We start from the raw sequence: 22,943 nt of genomic DNA, 5'->3' as shown, positions 1-22,943 counted from the left end.
CTCCGCTATTGGAATTAGCTCCTCAAAATATTTTTAGTTTTTTTTTTACAGTGGTTGAGTCCCTGGAGTACCTAGTTGACCATAATTAATGGAGTTCTGAGTCCTTTATCTTAATATTTTAATTTCAGCAATGTGTTTACTTAGTACTAGGAAAAACATGCTCTTGTATTAAACATAGGATTTCTTGTTGATATCAGATTTTCTGTTGAAATATGTTTATATCTTAGTTAGAAATTGAGTTATTTGAAAGGAAAATGCTCCGTACAGGTGGCATCTGAGTATACTCAGTGATCCTCTGGGCCCCTAGGAGCACAATGACTTGACAGAGTGATAGCTGCTGTCAGAGATGTGAGCAGGTCTCTGGGCTTACAGGGAAGAGATGCACAAATAAGTATGATTGCAGGAAGACCAGGAAATACTTCCTGAAATCGAGTACTCAGGTTGCTAGTAGGCGACTTCACACTAGCTTTTGTTTAGGAAGGACAGGCAGTGGGTTATGTGTGGCTTCAGGGTTGTGTCATGGAGCGACTAGAGATAAAAGAAGGAGTTAGAGTCAGTGGGGGTCTCTCCTGCTCCTCTTGGGGAGGTTGGCCTTCATTCTGAAGATGAATGAGAGCTATGGAAGCATTCATTTTAAGCAGCTGATTTGCTAAATAAACATGAGCAAGGTATCAGAAGATGCCAAGATTAAGGGCAACCCACTAATTAGGAGATTGCTTACAAAATCCATTTAGAAAATAGGCGAAGGTACAATGCAGGCAGTGGCACCTGGCGTCAAGAAGTGTGTGTGCCAACTCCCAATCTCCTAGGGAAGTGGATGTGGCAGGACTTTGTAGAGTCAGAGAATTCTTGAGGGAGTCTAGATTAACCCCCAGGTTTCTGGTTTGGGTACCCAGGCAGCATATCGAGCAGTGAACTGTGAAACCACATACAGAAAGAGGAAAGAACTTGACTTCATCTATTTTCGAGGGAAAAGATGTTTGTTTTTGATTTTACTAAATTTGAGGGTGTGTGGGTCATCTTGGTTAAGATCCAGTGGCAGTTGGTGGGGGAGGGTTTACAAGCCAAGAGATGCAAGCCTGACTGAAGAGATTTGGGAGTTGGTAGTACCTGGACTTCAGAAGGTAGTGTTCCTACAGTATATAGAGTATGAGATCATTTGTAGTGGTACATAGATAAAGACTGAAGTGTTTAATAGCTAGCAGTTTAATGTGTATGAAAACTGTGACTTGTATGTCAAACCTGTGATATTGTGGACATGATCACCTAGGCTAGGTAAGCTTGATTAAAGGGAAATATTAAGTAAAAATACATATGATATATGGGAAATGGCAACATCTTGGTGGAGCTGTGTAAATGGTGAAAGCTCAGAAAGTGCTGGTGGATATGGTCACCAGGGAGAGAGTAAGAGTGGGAAGAAAAGCAAGGTGACGTATGGGTGGTGGGGAATGGAGAAGAAGATTCCAAGGAGGAGACTGAGCAAGAGCAGCCAGACGAATAGGAGGACCAGGAGAAGATGGTCTTTGGAGTCCAGATGAAGAGTTCTGAGAAGGAGGAAGTGGCCCACAGCATCAAGTAAGTTGTAAGCCGAAAAGTACTCTTTGGATTTAGCAACTAAGGTAGACCATTTAGCTGGAATCATCCCAACAGTAGAGTTACATATTCATATGATATTAACGGTAGCTGGTCTTTGCAGCATTCCTGTATGCCTCGTACTCTTGTCAGCACTTACCATGTGTTAGTTGATTAGTCAGACAGATAGTATTACCCCTTTTGATATGTGACATCAAATATGTGAGATATGCCCTAGATCACATACCCAGGAAATGGGAGAGCCAGGACTCAAGCCCAGGCAGTCTGGCTCCAAAGTCTGTGTTTTAACCATTTTGACACATTGCCTCTCTAATTAAAAAAAAAAAAAAAGTAAAAAATGCACCAGTATTACAGTTCCAGTACAATTCATGTTGTTTATGGTTTCACGACATCTGTGAGACGTTTGAAACTTGAATGCTAGTATCATGTCTTTGGCTGCATCTGCCAGGTATATGCATGTTAGTTGTACTGAAATTAACACCGTGATGGTAGTGTGTGGGCTATGATAGTTCTTGGCTCTTTCTGTATTGACACACAAAAAGTTGCTGTATGGCAAGTGAGTTTCAAATTGCATATATTTCCCAGGATAGCATATGTCCCATCATATGTATCCAACTTTTGGTGCTGTGATGTATTACTTTTCCTGGTCATTGTTCACTTCTGAAGTTAAACTCATGAGGAACACATCAGGTGTTAGACATAGATAAGCAATTGTAGAAGGTTGTGACTAATCTTATCAGTAAGGTTTCCCTTGAGTGGTAGGAGGATCCAAGTTGTAGGAAATGAAACGTGAGTGAGAATGGAGGACTCACATGGGAGAAAGAGGAAGAGTTCTGGATGAGGCTGAAGGAAGAGACAGGCAAGTGTCAGGGGTGGACCTCCACTGTGAGCTGAGGTCTGGACTTGGGGAGGGAGAGCTCAGCCAGCTGAGCAGTGGTGTTCATGTTGTTAAGTAGGTAAACTGCAAGACACAGGTGTCTGCCTGGGCCTTGATGTGGCAGGGAAGGTGGTGCATTTGGAAGAAGGAAACAAGCACTGAACTGCTTGCCTGTATTCTTAAACGTGTCAGTAACCAAGAGGTGGCTAGGTGGTAGTGAGGGAAAAGTAGATGTAGAAACGTGCAATGTTTGCGAGAAGAGCCCCTGGACTCAGAGGACTGGGTGTGGGTCCTTCCTAGTTTGACGGTGTTGAGAAAATGACTTCGCTTTAACTGAGCACGCTTTCTCATCCGTGCAGTGGAGCTGAGCAGTCGGGCCTGCCAAGGTTGCGGAAGGGTTCTGAGAGGTGCATGTGGCCACGTTTTGCAGTATGTGACACATGGTACTGCAGTTTGTTAGAAATATTGGTTTTCACTGTGGTATTCTGAACTTTCATCTTGCAAATTGATTAAAAAATAGGTTTGTATTTCAAAGACTGATGATGGTCTTGCTTGGTATTAACAGTAGTGGGATAATTCTGATATGAAAAGATGTAAAAAATGGTGGTGATGTTAGGGGAAGAAAGCTATTACTTGGGTAAGAACTTGAAGTAATAAAATGCTTTGCTTCCTAGTGGTACTTAGGTTTTGTGGATTTAGTTCTAAAAAAACTTAATTTTGAACTTTCTTCAGGAGAAAGACTTTAGACTGGAACTTTAGCCCTAATCTTCTTTTCCCTTGTTGAAGTGAGTAGTTTTCAACCATGGCTTTTGAGGATGTGAGGCTCTTTCCCCCTTTGCAGAAGAGCAGTGCTGTGTAGGCAGTGGTGTTTGTGTGTTAGGACAGGGCTTGCTGGAGGATCGATTGTCTGGGTATGGCCTTGGGGAGTTAGGAGAGTGACTGGCTCGGATCCTCACCACTCTAGCCCTGCCCCATTAGCTGGTGGAGAAACCCCCTGAGGGAGAACCTGAGCAGCTGTTAAGGGGTGGTTTTCTGGTTGGAGTCAGGCTTGAGTTCAGGCAGGAGGTTGAGAGTAGAGCAGAGTTGTGTGTGATGAAATAACATTTTTCACAGAATGCAATGAGAGCAGGTGGGGGCAGAATTGCAGCTATAGGAAGATGCTTTTTCTACATTTAGTAAACTGATTTGAGGGCTCTTCATGTGCTAGACAGTGTACGGAAATGAATCAGATGTTCTCATTGTCTTCCAGTCTGAAGAAGGCGTGGAAGCAAGTTCATGCAGAATAGAGATGGTGAATACCTAAGCCTGACAAGCAAAGGAATAAGTAAAGCATTTACGTCTACAGTCAGGAGAGAATAGCAGAATGAGGATGGAAGTCTTCCAGAGTTCAGTGTTCTGATTGGAGTTATTTCCCAGGGCATAGGCTAAACGTATTTTTGTAATATGTCATAGTAGTCAGGAAGACTGTTGCTCATGTCGTGTCAAGTGACTTAATTTGGATTTGTGTTGTTTCCTTAGGACTGTGCACCATGGATGATTTTGCCGAGGGAGATTTTGCTGTAGGGGATTATGCCTTTTTAGGAGATTGCCCTTGCGAGGAAGATAGTGTCTTTGCTCCTGGATTTATGGCTGACGAGTATGTTCGCGTGACTCAGCTTTTCTGTGATGGGGTGGTAAGTAGGCGTGTCAGTGTTTGTGACTTCTAGGTTTCTGGTTTAGCATTATCTGAGAGAAGATGTTCTGTGGTTTCTGCGTTTTAACTAGATGGTTTGCAGATTCAGGAGTAAGGATGAGGCACCAGAGACGCTCTGGGGAGAGCTGTGAATGTGCACCAGAGCGGTGGGTGTGTTGTTGTGTGGCTTGTAGTCAGCCAGTGCTTGCAACACCCGCATTCTGTGTCTTGTGGATTTAAGTGCCAGCTTCACTTCCCATCTGGCTTCCTGCTAATGTAACCCTTGGAGGCACCGAGTGATGACTCAGATACTTGGGTCCCTGCCATCCAGGTGGGAGGCCTGGCTGGAGCTCTGGGCTCCTGGCTCTGGCTTGGTTCAAGTCTGGCTGTAGGCATTTGGAGAGTTAACCTGGGGGATAGAAAATTGTGCTCTTTCTCTGCCTTTCAAATAAAAAAAGATAAATAAAACAAACAACAAGATCAGAGGAAACACCATGAGAAAGGCCTTGAATTGAGACTCATTGAAGATGTGTTCAAAGTGTGATTATATCAAGTTTAGGTTTAATTCTAATAATCTTTAGATTAAAAATAAAGAATTGCACTTTTGTGTTTTACCAAATAAAAATAAAAAGGATTTTCTTCTTTTTAGGGCATGCGGTATAAAGATTATGCCCAAATTGAAAGAAATTTAGGTGAGTACATTGGTGTTTTAATGTTAATTTATTAGAAGACTTATCAATCTAGTCAAGTCAATGTAACAAATTTATATGTCTTAGAAAAACTTATTTTTGCCAATTTTTTTTTTCTACTGGAAACCCAAGCTCTTCTTTGTTAAAATAGAGTTTTAGTCAACACTTAGTTATTTTTACCATATTACAGAACAAAATATTTTATGCATTCATCCCTTTACCTTTCCATATCCATTTTTACCTTTTCTGTATTAGACAATGTTGTTTCATTCCAACATAAGGCACATATACTAATTTTAAACTTTTTTCTTTTTATTAAGAATTTGACATCTGTACTATATGGTGTAGTAAACCCATTTCTGTCCTGCAAGATTACTGTGATGCCATTAAAGTATACCTCTTATGGCCGCTTCTGTTTCAGCACCCACATAATTCTGTTTTATCACGATTGCATCCCTGCGTAGAGAATGCGTAAGTTACTGTGTGTTGCTTATTTTTAGGAACAGTGATAAGCAGTGTTGCCTAGTATTGAGAAATTCCAGGTGTGTGGGAAAGTGGATATCTCATTGTCTTAAATTTTAAATAAGTTTTCATTTATTTTCATCGTATTTGCAAGGTAGGAAATAAAGAAAGATGGAGAAAGATTGTCTATATGGTAATTCATTCCCCAAATGCTCAAGCAGGCTGAAGGCAGGATCCCAGGACTCCATCTGGATCTCCCACTTGGAAGCAGGGTTCTTGTAGCAGAAGACTTGAACAGAAGCAGAATAATGTCCTACGCAGTGACTCAAACACTCCCCTTCCTCCTTCAAGATTATGTATTATTTTTTACTTATTTGAGCCCCATACAGAAAGAGCTTCTTCATTTTTTGGTCTGTTTGCCAGATGTCTGACAGCTAGGACTGGGCCATGACTGGAACCAGGAATGAGACCCAGGTCTCCCACATGGGCGTCAGGATCATAGTTACATGAGCCATCACTGCTTCCTCCCAGGATTTGCATTGTTGGGCAGCTGGAGTCGGGAGCCAGAGCCCAGGGATACTGATGTGAGATGTCTGCTCCCTTGGCAGATTCTTCTATACTTTCAGCTTCACTTTGGTTCAACAAAAAGGTTACTTGAGATTTGGATAGGAGAAGATAATCATGACATTCTGAGTATTGTGAGATGGTAGAATCTGAGGAAAATATGCTTGTTATTCAGTATCAGTTATATAGTACAGAAAGAGAAATATTTTGTACATTTAATAAATAGCTTACTAATTGTTAAGTGAAGGAATAGAGAATTTAATTTTTTTCAATAGTTTTAAGTTGAAATTTATGGTTAAGCATGAAGCTTAGTGAATTTGTATATGAGACTCTAAACTGCTAAAAAATGGATTTGTCTTTAAGTAATTTTAGTGCTGCTGAGTTAAGTTTGAAGAAATTACAACATCTTGAGTTGATGGAAGATATTGTGGATTTGGCAAAAAAAGTTGCGGTAAGTGGTAGAAAAAGAGGTTCCTCAGCCCTCATTCAAAAGAATATGACTATTCCTGTGGTGTCAGGCCTATCTTGCCAGTTTATAACAGTTACCAGATAAGGATTGTGGTTCTGGTTAATGGGAGATTTCTCTGCTGTCTGTGAGTGCATGTGTGCTGTCGTAGATAGATGTCATGAAAGGGGCAGGACATCCTTGTGTCATTAAAGGATAGAAATTGGAGTTGGCTACAGGTGAAAGTGTGGGCCCTGTCCGTGGAAACCTTTGTCACAAGTTCTAAAAATGATGGGCTCTCTTTTGGATACAAGCACACCACTGGCAGCTCTAGGTGTTTTCTCTCTGGGGTAGACTGTCAGAATAGGTTTGAGGAGCTGTTCTTGTAATCAGCTTTCCCCCTACGTTGAACAGCTTTCTGATATTTATTTCTGCCCATAATCCTTTTAGTAGGAAACTAGCCAGTGTGCTTTGGTAGAAGATCACAGTTACCCCTCACGGTGAAAAGAGCTTTAAAATCTACATGTCTAGGAATAACAATAAGCCATTTTGTCACCAGAATCCTTTGGAAAACTACGAGTTGTTTTTTTATTTTTTTTTAAGAGTTTTCATGGGGGTAAATTAGCCGTGTAAGTGCTTCTGGGAAGTGGACCACTGTGTACTAATAGTGGTTCCTCATGTGTTGCGTGGTGACAGGGATTCTTTCTGAGCAGTATGTTGTAGCTGATTTTTATTGGGTGAATGTTGTAGGTGTGCTTTTACAAATCTGGATGGTATGGGACAGTCACATGATGTGATTCCTGGATGCAAACAAGATATGTGGCTGCTCAGAGATGTATAGCTCGGCATACTCTTAAGGGAACTTTTTTTTGTAAAATAATGATGAAGAGAAGTGCAGTGTACTAAATACATAAGCCACTAATGCAGTTGTATCATCAGGTGTTATGCAGTATATACAGATACCTGTAGTATACTTTTTTTTAAAAAGATTTATGATTATTATTTTTTAATTGGAAATGCAGATTTTTAGAGAGAGGCAAGACTGTAAAAAAGATCTTCAAATATTTGGTTCACTTCCCAAATGACTGCAATGGCCAGAGCTGAGCTGATGCAAAGCCAGGAGCCAAGAGCTTCTTCTGGGTGTCCCACACAAATGCAAAGTCCCAAGCTTTGGGCCATCCTCTGTTTTCCAAGACCGTAAGCAGGGAGTTAGATGGCAGTGGAGCATCCCGGACACAAACTGGCACCCATATGGGATCCTGGCGCTTACAAGGTGAGGATTTAGCCACTGAGCCATGCTACTGGGTCCTGTCCTGTAGTGTACTTCTACACAACTGACTGACCATGTGGTTAAGTTTGTTTAACATCAGCAGTCCCACACATGAGAGTAATATGTTGTGCTAGGATGGTTATGATGTCATTGTTGGTAGGAGTTTTTCATCTTCGTTATAATCTTAAGGGACAGCCACCTTACATGTAGCTACCATTCTCAGGATGTTATAAACGTTGCAGGTGCTAAGTAGCCTGTTAGGGAGAATTACCATTTTACACATGCATCGTTGACAGAAACATTGTCGTGTAGTTTATTACTGAATTCTTAAATTCAAGTATGATCAAATGCATAAGGAAACAGATCTTTTTAAATTTATTTTGCAGAATGATCCATTCCTTATTGAAGGCTTATTGAAAATTGGTTATAAAATAGAAAATGTAAGTGTTAATCCTGGGAACCCTGTTCACTCACTGTGATGAATGGCAGCTCACTGCTCACGTTTTCTTGTGTAGGCATTCACATGTAGTATGTGATTGTATTTATTTCTCTCAAGTAATTTCCTTACCTTAGGAATTTCATTTTCTTTTTTTTTTTTTTTTTTTTTAATTATTTATTATTTAACTTCAGTAATTACATTGTATTATGTGACACAGTTACATAGATACTTGGGTTCTCCCCACCCCTCCCCAAACCCTCCCACCATGGTGGATTCCTCCACCTTATTGCATAACCACAGCTCAAGTTCAGTTGAGATTTCCCCATTGCAAGCGTATACCAAACATAGAAAAATATGGAACGCTTCACGAATTTGCGTGTCATCCTTGCGCAGGGGCCATGCTAATCTTCTCTGTATCGTTCCAATTTTAGTATATGTGCTGCCGAAGCGAGCACAGGAATTTCATTTTCGTTTTTTTGTGGGGAGGGTCCTCATATTTGTAATGATTTTGAGCCTCTATTGTAAGTTGATTCATTTTCCTCTTTTAGGATGTTAAATTGGATTATTTTATCCCAAATGAAATTATTAGGTCCCTAGTATGAGTATTTTTTGATATATTATGATGAAGAAAAGTATTTATTTGAGAAGCAGAATTCCTATCCACTGGCTCACTGCTAGGGCTCAGCCAGACTAGGAGCTTGAATCTGGAGATCAGTGTTGGTGACAGGGAGCCAGTCACTTGAGCTGTATCACATGCTGCTATCTAGGATGCTAACATGCAGTGAATTAACCACTAGGTCAAAAACCCAGCCTGAAAAACTAATTTTTAATGCTCTGGTGACTTGAAACTTTGTGTGTATCCTTTGAGTCTGAGACATTGAAACCTCAGTTGTCTAATTTCTGAAGTTACTACAGATAATAGAAATATGAATAACATTTCTGTGAACTCTTTGACCCTTCCTGAAGCTTGTTGCACTAAGTACCTATTTGCTCAGCCACAGTCTCCTGTTACGGTTGCTCTTCTGTTTCTGTTTGCCATGGACCAGTTAAATACGGGTCCCTTTAGTGACTCTTAATCTCCTTGGGGGTAAGGATGTAAATCCAGATTTAGATGAGACTTGAGAACCTTTCCCCCTTGCATTAGTGTACTCCCCTGTGGCTTAGGACAGCCTCTGACCAGGTAGTGGGCCTCAACTTGCAGGCTTGTGTTCACTGGGAAAGCATGCTGAGTTCTATGGTGCCTGGGGGCACCTGAAGATGCACCTGGGTCCACAGAATCTGTCACCTTGTACATCAGAGTCCAGCAAGTCTAGGCTTTCTCCTGAAAGACTGTAAGCATGAGGAGTCTGAAATACTACGTAAAGCTTATAATACTAGAAATGCTCAAATCTTATTCTTCATTCCTCATTTTGAAACAGAAAATCTTGGCAATGGAAGAAGCTATAAATTGGATAAAATATACAGGCGATGTAACAATTCTACCTAAATTAGGATCAGTCGACAATTGTTGGCCTATGTTAAGTGTTTTCTTTACTGAATGTAAGTATAAGTGCTTTAAATTATTACATGTTACAGGTTTTAGAGATACTAAAGCAGAATGTATATAATGTGATATTTTTTCCCCTTAGGAATCTTGTGTTAGAATATCAGTTAAGAAAATGGTAACCTTGTATTTAACTTCATTCTGTATTTCCAGTCTAAATAATTTTTTATGACATTACACATCGTAAAAGCCTCCATGTCTTAAGTTGTTTAAAGAAAGACTGTAACCGGGCTCTTATGTTCTCATTCATAAGTGGAAATAGCAGAATCTGTTATTTTTGTTCCCAGACAAGTCTGCTATTCTTTTATGTGTGAGGAAACTGCCTTATGTATCTCTTCCTTTGTGAAATATTTTTCTTTATTTGGATTTTAGAAGTGGTTTTCTTTTAAATACTTATTTATTTGAAAGGCATAGTAGTAGAGATAGCAAGAAAGGGACTCTTACCTGCTGGTTTACTCCCCTGGCTGTGATAGCCAGGGCTGAAATGGGAACTTGGAAGTCTGTGGAATCTTTTCCTGGTGGCAGGACCTAGGGACTCAGGCCGTGAGCTGCTGCTCCCCAGGCACGTTGGAAGGAGCCGCATGAGAAGCAGAGCAGCTGGGAGTGGAGTTAGCACTGTGGACACCCTACACCGTAACACATTAGGAGTCTTCAAACAGGAATGCTTGGCTATTTTCTAGACAGTAACAGATAATTTTCTGTCTCCACTGAGAAAAGGGCAGATTTTGTACTGAGTCACTAAGTATTAGGCATTAAATGAAGACAGACTTAGACAAGTCTTCCTTGTAGTCTTGTGAGATGCTGGGATGTATTATACTGATAAAGTCTAGATTTTTATGGTAGAGATAGGGAAGTGGCATTTAAGGGATACTGTCCAGTTCATTTTGTTGCTATAACTGAATATCAAGCTGGGTAATACATAAGGAAAAGAGGTCTAGTTAGTTCACAATTCTAAATGAAAGTCTGAGACCTGGTGGTCCTCTTGGTCTGGTTTCTGGTGAGGATTCCCTTGGCTGTGTCACATTATGGTGAGGGTATCATGGCAGAGAGAGCACATGGCAAGACGGGTGGAACAGTCATGCTTTTTTTTTTTTTTAAAGATTTGTTTATTTATTACAAAGTCAGAAATAGAAAATGAGAGGAGGAGAGACAGAGAGGAAGATCTTCCGTCCGATGATTCACTCCCCAAGTGAGCGCAACGGCTGGTGCTGTGCCAATCCGAAGCCGGGAACCAGGAACCTCTTCCGGGTCTCCCACGCGGGTGCATGATCCCAAAGCTTTGGGCCGTCCTTGACTGCTTTCCTAGGCCACAAGCAGGGAGCTGGATGGATTAGAACCGGCGCCCATATGGGATCCCGGGGTGTTCAAGGTGAGGACTTTAGTCGCTAGGCCACGCCACCGGGCCCAACAGTCATGCTTTTTACAACAATGCACTCTTGAGAGAACTCACAGGGGTCTCATGACAACTATGCTAACCTCTCCCGAAGCGTGTGGCCCTTCTTGTTGAAGGTTCTCTCAACTTCCGGCATTGCTGTACAGAGGCCCACGCCTCCAGTATGTGAACCTTTGGGCTCCTGGCTGTGTGCATGTCATGGCAGGCACCACTGTGGGCTGGCTTCTGATGGGCTGCCTACCTTCTTTGTAGCAGTCCTTACTGTCCAGTTGTACAAGTGAGCAAAGACTGACAGGTTATGTCATATTTTGCAGTCTGTTAAGGCATAAACCCAGATGTGAGGTCAGATCTCTCTGATGTCAAAAAGCCGAGTTTTTCTTGCTGTACCCTGTAATATTATTTTATTTGGTGGCCATCCAGATCCTTTCTTAAATATTAATTTTAAATTCCTTCATCTTGGAAATAGGTTTAGCTATAGTTTTGTTGCAGAATTGTTTAACTACTTTTTTTTATACTTGTGTGACAGCTTAAAATGCAGAAGATGGGCCTTGGTCAACTTCTGATAGAAATTCGGGTATCTAATATTTTTAATTGCTTTCCTAAATTTTGATAAGGATGTTTCAAATAACTTCTCAGTATAAGAAATATTGAATAGGGCCTGGCAGCGTGGCCTAGCGGCTAAAGTCCTCGCCTTGAACGCCCCAGGATCCCATATGGGCGCCGGTTCTTATCCTGGCAGCTCCACTTCCCATCCAGCTCCCTGCTTGTGGCCTAGGAAAGCAGTCGAGGACGGCCCAAAGCTTTGGGACCCTGTACCGGCGTGGGAGACCTGGAAGAGGTTCCTGGTTCCCAGCTTTGGATTGGCGCAGCACCAGCCGTTGCGGCTCACTTGGGGAGTGAATCATCGGACGGAAGATCTTCCTCTCTGTCTCTCCTCCTCTCTGTATATCCGGCTTTCCAATAAAAATGAATAAATCTTTAAAAAAAAAAAAAGAAAAAAGGAATATTGAATAAAGAGATTTAATATTCTTCATGAGTTCCATAAAATACATATTCAGTTTTTTATTTCTTCCTTTTTTATTGAGCATTCTACCTGACAGGCTGTAAGTACTTGGTGATGTTTGCTCAATTCATGTGAACAGTTTAAAGGCCTTTTTTGGTTATGTTACAGCAGAAACTTATGCATATAACTAATATTACACTAAGCAGTGTGTATTTATTGCTAGATGCAAAAACTGATTAGATTCACAGCAAAGAAGCCCCCCTCCCGCTTTTTTTTCTGTTAACTTGCTCTCAGTTTTGTAAAAATGACCCATTATGGGCCTGGTGGTGTGGCCTGGTGGCTAAGGTCCTCACCTTGAATGTGCTGGGATCCCATATGATTGCCGGTTCTAATCCCGGCAGCTCCACTTCCTTTCTATCTCTCCTCCTCTCTGTATATCTGACTTTGTAATAATAAATAAATAAATAAATAAACAAATAAATCTTAAAAAAAAAAAGAAAGTTCACTATAAAAAAAAATGACCCGTTATGTAATACATAGGAGATTACAAGAAACTTGGGCTATTTAGGAAGTATCAAAATACAGCGAGCTTTATGGACTTAGCTACCAACCTAAGAATTAAAATATTTTCAGTACAACTTGTGGATTTCTTTTTAACATGTGTTCTTTCTCACTCTCTCCTAAAAATAAAATTTAGACAAGTTTTATATAACTAAAGCTGTAACAGAAAACTGCAATTTGCTTGAAGAATTTAAAACCAGAAGTTGTATGGATTGTATAGAGGTGAGGATAAATTATTACTTATAAATATGTTTTAATGATTACTATTAGAAGATTTAACAGAGGAAGCAATAAGCTGTTAAAATATAAAGAATTACTGTATAATTGAACAACACTTGAAAAATTTTTGAAAATTTTAATTTGGATTTTCTTTTTCAATAGTATCTTAGACTTTGTTGATTTTAAAGGCTTATAATTAGTTGAGGATGTATAATTTCCTTTGGAAACAACTTTATTAAAATATAGTTCACATACCATACAGTATGTTGGTAGGAAATAGGACTAACTTAATTTTTAAAACTGATTTAGGACAGTATTTAATGTTCTGTTAAATTCTGTGACTAAAGCCATTAGATGATCTAGTTTATTTAATTCTTTTTAAAACTTTTGACTGAAGTGAAAGTTTTAGTTTTATCTGTGGCATCTCTGATATATTCTTGCCACCTAATGTGCACATAGTTCATTGTTTTAGCTACATATTTACTTAAAATTTTATTTAGTAATTTTAATTGTATAAAAGGAAGAGAGTAAGAGACAGATATGGCTCTTGAATATGTTGATTTGCTTCCCAAACAACTACATTAGTCACTGCAAGGCCAGGCTGAGACCAGGACAGTGGATAAACTCCACATGGATCTCTCACAGGCGTGACAGGTTCCCAGGCCCTGGGACTGCAACGTCTTCAGTAACAAGCAGAGTGGGGCTTCAGCCTGGGTACTCACAGCTGGCATGGGCATGTTCTGAGCGTGTCTTTTAAATGTTGTGCTAAATGTCTGTCCTAATTATTGACTTAAAGTTTATTGAATAATGTCACATTTGCAAATCCAAAGTGAAAATTTTACCTTTACATATATAGTATTAGCCTACCATACCTATTAATAAAAGTACATTTGAAAGCAGATCTCCCAAATACTGCATAAAAGAGAAAAAATATTTGGTAATTATTTAGAATGCATTGTGTCTCAGCCTTTTGTAAGCTCAAAGTAGCAGAAAACTGTAATAATTATTTAAAATGTGATAACTTTTTTCTTTTTAATATTCTGCTAATAGCACTAGTGTTGGGTCATTAGAGAGGGGTTTCTGTATATACCAAAAATACTGAATCTTGTATTGTTATCCTCTACATAAATAATCCTGTTGTCTATTTCTGATAGCAAAGAAAGAGAGCTCGATCCATTTTTTTTCCTAGATTTTGGGTTTTTATCTTTGAAACTAATCAATAGGTTTCTTTCACCTTGGTTTCTCAGCAAGGAGAACTAATGAAAATGAAAGGAAATGAAGAGTTTGCTAAAGGAAGATTTGATTTAGCTATTATCTATTACACCAGAGCCATTGAATATAGGTAAGAGCAAAACAAACCATGAGATTAGTTTAATGTGGCAAAGAAATTTAAGACTGCTTGGAGAAATGAAATAAAGATGAGTAATTGGAGAATATCTTCTACTTTTCTATGCTGATTAGATTTTTGCATCTTTGGATGTTAGGTGCTTTAGGAGATTCTTTTATATCTGATAGTAACTTGAAAGGAGTTAGTTGGTATAAAATAAGAACAAGGCAGAACAAATAACAACTGTATTAGAAAGCCTGAAAGAAGATGGAGCAGAGTGGAACCAAAGTCTCCATTTTGCCTGACTTGCTTGAGTTGCACTACTTTATCAGTTTTTTGTTCAGAACATCTCTTGGCATTCAGGGATTTTGTGAGAGGAAAGTTGTAAAGGTAGTAGCTGGAGTTGGTGGGAGAATGTGTGTCCTGAAGGGAGCGCGGGGTGAACTGCAGCTGCTTGGCTTGCTGTTGCAGCTCACAGGCCTCCTTGGAGTCCTTTGGAAAGGTGGCCCATTCTGTCCACACAGTCCTGGCCTCTCATTGTCACAGCCTACTTCACGGTGTGTGAGCCTTTTAGTGTGTCTCTTTGATCCTCAAATATTCCTGTGAGCTTGACACAGCAAATAGAATTTTCTTAATTTTTGCTATAAGGTAATTTAGGTTGGTTTGAACCAAGTTAGTTAGGAAATAATTAGCCAGTGTAAGGTTTCCAGGTACTTTGTTTTTGTTGTCTGCCATACAGATGTGAAGTTCTAGGAAATTTTTCCATGCCACATGTGTGAGTTTTGATTATTTGAGATATAATGTGCTTTACTGACTAAACATTATTTCTTTTAAAGACCCGAAAACCATCTACTGTATGGTAACAGAGCTCTTTGTTTTCTTCATACTGGACAGTTTAGGTAAGTTGCTTAGAGTGCTCCCATCTCTCAGTTACACTTAATATCCATTTTGGGAAAGATTTCAGTTATGCAGGAGTGTAAGAAAATCGTTGAGTAGTTCTTTGACAGACAGATGGGGCTTGTATACCAGCAGTGGCAGCAACAGCTGTTGTGAGCCAGTACGAATGTGTGTTATGCGTTATTTTAAGTGTTTTGTATGTATTATTTTAGTCTCATATACCCTTAAATAGGTTGGTAAAATTACTCTCCACATTTTATATGTGGATATACTCATACCACTTGTAAGTTGTGGTACCATGATTGAACATAGATCTTACTTGATGATGTCAAATTCTGTGTGTTATCTTGTGCCCTTTTAATCAGTTTGTATAGTTCTTGAAGTATCATTTTTGTTATAATATTTTCTCTGTTTCAGTAAGAAAAAATTTTTCTAAGTGAAAGAAAACTTACAAACTTAATGGTATAACTGTGAGAGTGGAATCATAATTTTTAGTTCTGTATGTTGAACTTCATTTGTTAGTTGAGAAAAATTGACAAAGATGTTGCATCATGATGCTGTTGTTTTCCAATTAAAACAAATCAGCATATAAAGTGTAAGCATTATTATTAAGCCATGTAGACTATAGTGTTTAATTATATTTTGCCTTAGCAGTGGAAAGTTGGATTCAAGAACATATTTACACAGTAGAAATACTCAAAACACAACAAATTAGAAATCAGGTTGAGGTGGTGATGTGCGGGACAAAGCTGTGTGGGCGCGAACTCCAGCATCAGCACTGGTGATGGTGCACTTTGGCTTCTGACCTTCTGGGCCCCAAGGTCACACAGTTCTCATTGTCCCTAAAGAAGCAGAACACCTATTGATTGGATGAAAGTGTTTTTTTTTTCTGATGTTCAGTTCTTAAACTTGTCAGGTGTCTTACAAGCAGTTTTAAGTGATGAAGTAACAAAACAACTCAGTGACATTCTTTGAAAGTATAGTGTGGGTTTCATATATGTTTGCTAGTGTGACTTTTTCATGCCAAGTGAATCTGATACCAGTTGTTTTCCAGTGAAAGCATTTATGTTGGTATGTGGGGTTGGGGATGGGAAAGATAATATATTCTAGTTATGTAGCTTTCAAAAAATAACATTTATTGTGTTTTTCTTTTATTATAAACAGAAAACATTCTCATGGTAGAAAATTTGGAAAATACAAGAGTTTAAAAAGAAGAAAATAAAAATCAACAGTAATCCAACCATCTTGGAGAATACCGCTGTTATTAAAGTTATGCAGCTTTTACATGGCTTAAGCCGTGGATAAACCAAAGCTTTCTAGACTAGAGAAATGGATGGGCTTGATACAGTCTTCCATCAATGCCACTGTCCTCAACTGGTTCTGACAAGAAATGAGCTGCAAATGTCTTTAGGTTGTTGCCTCTGGCTAGGTCCAGAATTGTCTGTGCTGTTAAAGGTGAATTTATATGCTTTCAAGTTGAGATTAATAGCTTTGAGATGCTGATCTAAAACTACCTGGCATAAGGTCATCCACTCCCTAGCTCAAGAACTCAGAGGTAGACCATGGTATTTTTGCTTCCATTCATGAGATTGAATGCTAGATATATATGGGAGGATCCTAAAACCCTATACTAGCATCCTGAAACCCTGTTGGAGCAGGAAGTGACTCAAACTAAAAATACAGATGCCAGGCAGTTTGATGAGATCAATGTCAGGAGCAGAGTGGTCAACCAGTTTGTTCCTTGTTTTCTGACAGCCTGGCTTGTAATACAGTACCATCGGTGCTGGCATTCCAGGCAGGTCAGCCACACTGCGAGCCCTTCCCTCATTGTTAGAGAATCACCAGTATGTATTGAATGCCTGCTTAACGTACTGTGCATTAGGCCACACTGGTATGTTCATGATTTGCTCTGATGTAGGGATAATGTTCCAGAGTCTGTCATATATATAACCCCTGATCAAGTGATCAGATGAGGAGACTCAGAACACGTTACCAGTGATTGCTATGTGCTGTTGGGCCCCAAAGGCACATAGCATTCCCATTCTGTTGTAAGAGCTTGTAGCTGAGTTACTAAGGTTGAGATGTTTTGAAGTTCTCCCATCAGAGGAGTGCTGTATCTACTTGGCAATCTAAGCAGCTATGTGACAGCTGGGGTAAAGCATCCAGCCCCTCCCTGTCGGGGCAGGGATCGACTGGTCAGCTCTTCCACAAGTCCAGGCATCCCATATACTTCCTGTTGTCAAACCAAGGACTGAAATACCCAAAGAGAAGAGAAATGGAACCTTCTTAGTTAATGTTAGAAAAGACAAGTAAAAGGGTTAAGGTCATGAATGCTAAGAGTTCTGAAATAGTTTAATCCTAAAATATTACGAACCTTATGAAAAGATTGAATGTTTAAAAATACTTTGAGCAAGATGAATATCTAAAAGGGTGGGAATAATAATTCTGTATGTTACCGCGTGACTGGTGCTACTCTGTGTACTTGATGTGTACCCTGCTGCCCTCTGCTGAGATGCTGACTGGGGCCGAGTGTTCGCAGAGACTAGGCGGGCTTGGTGGAGCCCAAGCTGAACCCAGGGGCCTGGGCGCAGCCTTTACTCTTAGTCACTGTGCAGAAGTGGTGGTAGCGTAAAAGCGCAATGTAGAAGTTGAAAATTTGAAAAGTAAATGATCCAAATAAACATTTATGAGGAAATGGCCATCTTTACATGACATGCAGATTAAAAACTGTGAGTTTCTCTTTCATACCCATCAGATTGGCAAAAATAAAATCCTCGTAATACCAAGTGTTTGAGAGGATGTGGAACAAAGGAAACTTTCCTACTCGGCTGGAGAAAGTGTAAATTGGTACAGTCACATTGGAGAGAATTTGACAAGGTGAAGATGTGCTTACCCTGCCGTCCACCGCTAGGCTCGTCCCCTCCAAATCTCACATGTGTACTCGTGAAGATATGTGCAAGTCTTCATTGTAGCATGTTTGTAAGAGTAAAGAAATGGAAACAACCTAAGTGTCCATCAGTAGGGGAATGGATACATTATGGTGTATTCATGCAATGGAATTCTATACTGCAATTAAAGTTAATGCAATGTTGAGTGAAAAAGCAAGTTGCAGAATGATTTGTGTAGTGTGATGCCATTTATATAATGTTCAAAAACATGCAAAATGTGCATATCCATAATGAATACAGAGTATTATTAAAAATGGTTTTAAATGCATGGGAATGTTAAACAGCAGTGTCTGGGGAGAGAATGGAGAAAGGGTGTAGAGATGGGAGGGGTGACACAGTGGATACAAACTGTAAAAACTGCAAAAAGAGCTGAAGTAAATGCGGTAAAATGTTCATTTCTTGCTAAGTTGGTACATATTGTTCATTATATTGATGTTATCTGAACTTTATGTGTGCTTGAAATATTTGATGAAAAGTATAAGTGTTATAAACTTGTGTGTAACAGTGCTAGCAAGCATTGAGGAGTAAGTATGTGTATGCTAATCTAGAAAGGAGAATAGTACAAGTATTTTAAGACCAGTGGAAGTGGGAAGAGGCCTAGAGTGAAGTATGTTTGGGGGCACAGATGCTTCATTCACAAGTGGTCAAGGTAGCCACCAAGGTGGTCCCACACTTGGTAAATTGGGCCACCTTTGAGTGGGTATACGTGAGGCCTAGAGCCAATCTGAATCCCTCCTGGTCTGTGGGTGTTGTACTCAGGCAACACGACAGAGGTGGAGTTGAAGGAGGGAGCCCACTGCCTCCTGCCTCTGTAGGCACACAATTCCCCCCGTGAGTTCTTCAAGCTGAGGGATGGAGATAGAGTATCCCAGGCTATCTGATTTGGATGGGATGTCCGTTTTATTCTGGCCTTCTAGTAGTGAACTTTTCAGATAAACTTTGGTAACTTTCAGGCATTTTAAGAGTTATTTAAGAGTGATGAATTTGCAGTTGAGAGAAGGAACTAGAAAAAGGAATCACATGTGTCAATACCTTCCATGGTTCCAACAGCTTTTACTGTGTGTGTGGAGTGGGCTTAGTGTGTTCACAGTTCAGTCCATTCTTGTGGGACTTAAGTGGAAAATGTTGAGTTCCTCATTAGATTATTATGCATGATTGAGGGCAGTCGTAATTGGACAATGGGAAAGCTTAACCTTGAATGTTTGTGAGTTTGCTTTGGAAGATTAGAGTTTTCGCTGGGTATTTACTTGCACTTTTGGTGTTTATTTGATAACCCATCCTATTGTATTGTCTTAGCTTTGGTCCCAAATATGATTAGCAGCAGACAGACTTAAATAATTCCTTGATTTTTGCTCTCTGACTTCTTCTGAGAACAGAGGCATAAAGCGACTCAGCTGTGTATTTGTAGAATAATTTCAAGTCTTGTATGTGTGGTGAGCTTTAATTGGAGTGTATGGGTCAGTGGGTGCTTGTCAACTTGTATGATCTGATCCCTACTTTTATGTTGGAGCTGCTGAATTTGCTGTACTTTTCAGTGGTCTTTGATGTACACTTGCTTTTGACATAGTAGAATATTCAGAGTAGAAAAGTTGTACTGAAAATGCCAGCCCAGCTCGGACATTCCTGACCCCTCTGATCAAGTTGTTGTGTGTTTCTGTGATGCTTTGTGCCAATAACTTACCTTGTGAAACCAGTTTTTTTTTTTTTTTTTTTTTTTGAGAGTCAAGAGTATAGGCAGTTTTCATTTGAATTAATCTGGGTGTTTCTGTGTGTTTAACACAAGTAGGAATATCCTATACATCCTGCTGTATATTTTGTTCTTAAATTTAGGTCTTGGAACTGCATATGAATTGTGTATGTGGAAATGCACCTTGTTGTTTTTCCCAGCTGTGTTTAGTCTGCTCATGCAGGCCAACAGTTTTTATTATATTCTCTGCTAAGCTTGTGTTTGTATAAGAAATATTTGTGTGCTATAAACTAGTATGTATAGTATGTAAACTATATCCAGATTTTAAAAATTACAGCTCTGTAATGATTATCTTTTTGTTTACATTCTGTACTTGGATGCAAGTATATCTGTAGGATAAATTCCTGTTAATTTCTTTTAACTTGATTGAATGGAAAGAACTATATAATTTTAATTCCAGGCATAACTTTCAACTACAAATGATGATATTAGTCATTGTGTACCTGGCATTGAGTGACCCTTGCATTTGAACCTGTTTTTGCTTGAGTCTCAGTTTCAGACACTAAGGGAGTAGTTATTGATGCTGCTTTATTGATCTGATCAGACTCTGAGAGCAATAATTTATAACAGTACAAAGGCAGTACCTTTTATGACTCAGAGTTTTTGCATACTCTTTTGTTATGTTTTTTAATTATTATTTTTTCAAAGATTTATTTATTTGTATTGGAAAGTCTGATTTACAGAATGAAGGCGAGACAGCAAGATCTTCATCTGCTGGTTCACTCCGCAAGTGGCCTCAGTGGCCGGAGCTGAGCTGTTCTGGAGCCAGGAGCCAGGAACTTCTTCTGGATCTTCTGCACAGATGCAGGTTCCCAAGGCTTTGGGCTGCCCTGTACTGCTTTCCCAGGCTTCAAGCAGAGAGCTGGATGGGAAGTGGAGCATCTGGGACACAAACTGGCATTTATATGGGATCCTAGTGTGTGTAAGGTGAGGACTTTAGTCACTTGCCTGCCGCACTGGGCCCAGGTTTATTATTATTGGAAAGGCAGATTTATGGAGAGAAGGATTCGCAAAGATCTTTCTTCTGCTGGTTCACTCCCAAAGTGGCCACAATGGCCATTGCTGATCCAATCCAAAGGCAGGAGCTTCCACGTGGGTGCAGGGTCCCAAGGCTTTGGGGCATTGTCGGGTGCAGGCCACAAGCAGGCAGCTGGATGGGAAGTGGAACAGCCATGATACAAACTGGCACCCAAACTGGATCCCGGCACTAGAAGGTAGAGAATTAGCCACCTAGCTGTTGTGCCAGGCCCACTCACTGATGTGGGGCTCACTGGAAGAGGAATACATTTATAGCAGATAGCACATCACTTATGGGCACGCTGAATTAAAGGAAGTGAGAATCATCCAGATTGGAATGTCAGGTACAGTGAGTTTGCAAGGGTTTGAAAATCAAAAGAAGATTTTTGGTTGGGAGACAATTTTGAGATAGATAGCCTAGATTTCAAGTTGTAAGTGTGAATGAAATTGCGTAGGGAAGTGATTTACAATTCAGGCAGCATGTTGGAATCACTTTAGCTTGAAAGTTATACTGCCCACTGATGTTCTGATTTCTTGAGTCTAGGATGAAGCTTGTACATTGGGCTTTGAGATGCCCTGCAGAGAATTCTAACCTGCAGTCAAGATTGAGACTCATTGATCTACAGAATGCATGGATTGGACCTGGAACAGGAAGCAGGATTGAGTCGTGGTAGCCAGTTAGGGAGGGACTACCCTGCATGAAGCCTATGTAGAGGAAGCCAGATAGTTGGAAGGGAAACTGGCAGTGCGGATCTCAAGAAAGTGAGTGACTGTTGCAGATAAACAGTTGTAATGTAAATGAGGCTTAGGAACTTCGATGTGGTTCTTTGCCAGACCTGTGAAGAAACCTAGAACAGAAACCTTGGGAATAGTTGGGGCAAATCAGGAAATGGACATGGCTGGCATAGACAACACGTAAAGGTGTTTTGGGAGACATTGGGGAGCCTAACAAGTGTACAATGGACTAGAACTTTTTTTTTAACCTAAAGATTCATTAATTTGGAAGAGTTAACAGAGAGAGGGAGAGACACAGAGATCATCCATCCCCTCATTCACTCCCCACTGTCCACAATGACTGGGCCTGGGCCAGGTTGGAGCCAGAAACTACTTCTAGGGCTCCCGCATGGATGCAGGGGTGCCAAGCACTTGGGCCATCTTCTGCTTTCCAAGGTGCATTAGAGGGCTAAATCGGAAGTGAAGCAGCTGGGATATGACCTGGCATCATAGGGGATGCTGGTGTCACAGGCGACAGTTTTAGTTGCCGCACTATAACACTGACCCTAACTAGGATGTTTTGACTGCACTTAACAGCCAATTCTGTGTGCAGTTTTGGAGGAGACAGCTGATTAACCTGTCCTGGGACAAAGTAGATCTAGGGCTGGGCATTCAGTGGCTCAACAGAGGTCTGGGTTTCCCATCCTCAGTGCAGGACTTTGTTCTCAGGCTGCCTTCTCAGGGTGATGGGACAAGTACACTCACTCAGTTACATAGCAAACCAGGTGGCAGAGACTCCAGTAGAAGGGGGACATTTTGTTGTTACAATCTTAGAAGAAAGAAATCCTAATACATATCCCTAAAAGTATATCAATCAAGTCTAATGGTTGAATTTTCAGAAATCAACAGTACCAGCACCTGCATTACAACCCAGTACCCAACAAGTCCTCCTGGTTCTTGCTTCTGGTCCCTGCTCGTCTCCTCCCCACAGGATAACGGCTGTCTCTGAATTCCATAGGTTGATTTTCACACTGTTCTTATTCAGTATAAGTGTTATCACATCTGTGTGCTCCCCGTTGTTTGGCATTCAACATTGTTACTGAAATCCATTCATAATCACATGTAATGTCTTCATTGGTTACATGAATATGCCACATGCTATCCATTCTGCTGTTGATGGGCATTTGGGCAGTGTCTAGGGCTTGGCTTGAATGATAGTGGGGCTGTAAATGTGTGTACGCATTCATGTCTGCTGAGTGAAATCCCTGCGGGAGAGCAGGCCTTGGCGGCAGCCTCTACAGTGTGTCGTTCACATTCCGGCTGGCAGCGTAGGATCTGGTTCCATGTCCTCACCAACACTTACTATCTTTCACCTTAGAATTTTCAGGAGGTATATGGTGGTATGACACTGGTTTTAGTTTGCATTTCCACAAGTCAATTAAGGCTATTTAAGTTGAATATCCTTTCATAGGCTGATTGACCACTTGAATATTCTCTTTCCTGAAGTGCCTGATTAACTCTGCTATTTGGCCCACTTTTTCTCTTGAGCTGCTTGTCTTACTC

General features: G+C 40.3%; 1 protein-coding gene and 1 non-coding gene across 4 annotated transcripts in view; one reads left to right on the top strand and one right to left on the bottom strand.

The window, feature by feature from the left end:
* The window catches only part of TTC3 (tetratricopeptide repeat domain 3), a 112,927-nt gene that overhangs the window by 7,048 nt on the left and 82,936 nt on the right, over positions 1 to 22,943 (top strand). For 2 of the 3 annotated variants that reach the window (XM_058661640.1, XM_058661638.1), the window contains exons 2-10: positions 3,989 to 4,143; positions 4,792 to 4,834; positions 5,152 to 5,302; positions 6,221 to 6,308; positions 7,959 to 8,012; positions 9,430 to 9,550; positions 12,648 to 12,733; positions 13,978 to 14,072; positions 14,894 to 14,956. In XM_058661640.1, the coding sequence (XP_058517623.1) occupies positions 3,989 to 4,143; positions 4,792 to 4,834; positions 5,152 to 5,302; positions 6,221 to 6,308; positions 7,959 to 8,012; positions 9,430 to 9,550; positions 12,648 to 12,733; positions 13,978 to 14,072; positions 14,894 to 14,956 (856 nt within the window). Of the gene's footprint in view, positions 1 to 1,096; positions 1,576 to 3,988; positions 4,144 to 4,791; positions 4,835 to 5,151; positions 5,303 to 6,220; positions 6,309 to 7,958; positions 8,013 to 9,429; positions 9,551 to 12,647; positions 12,734 to 13,977; positions 14,073 to 14,893; positions 14,957 to 22,943 lie in introns of those variants that run through there. The other variant, XM_058661639.1, reaches the window with a different exon arrangement.
* LOC131479945 (U6 spliceosomal RNA) lies at positions 8,360 to 8,466 on the bottom strand. Its single transcript, XR_009245192.1, has one exon. It is a non-coding gene; the product is annotated as a U6 spliceosomal RNA (small nuclear RNA).

Source organism: Ochotona princeps, chromosome 3 (genome assembly GCF_030435755.1).
Source record: "Ochotona princeps isolate mOchPri1 chromosome 3, mOchPri1.hap1, whole genome shotgun sequence".
Taxonomy (NCBI): Eukaryota; Metazoa; Chordata; class Mammalia; order Lagomorpha; family Ochotonidae; genus Ochotona; species Ochotona princeps.
This window is presented reverse-complemented; position numbering and strand designations above follow the sequence as displayed.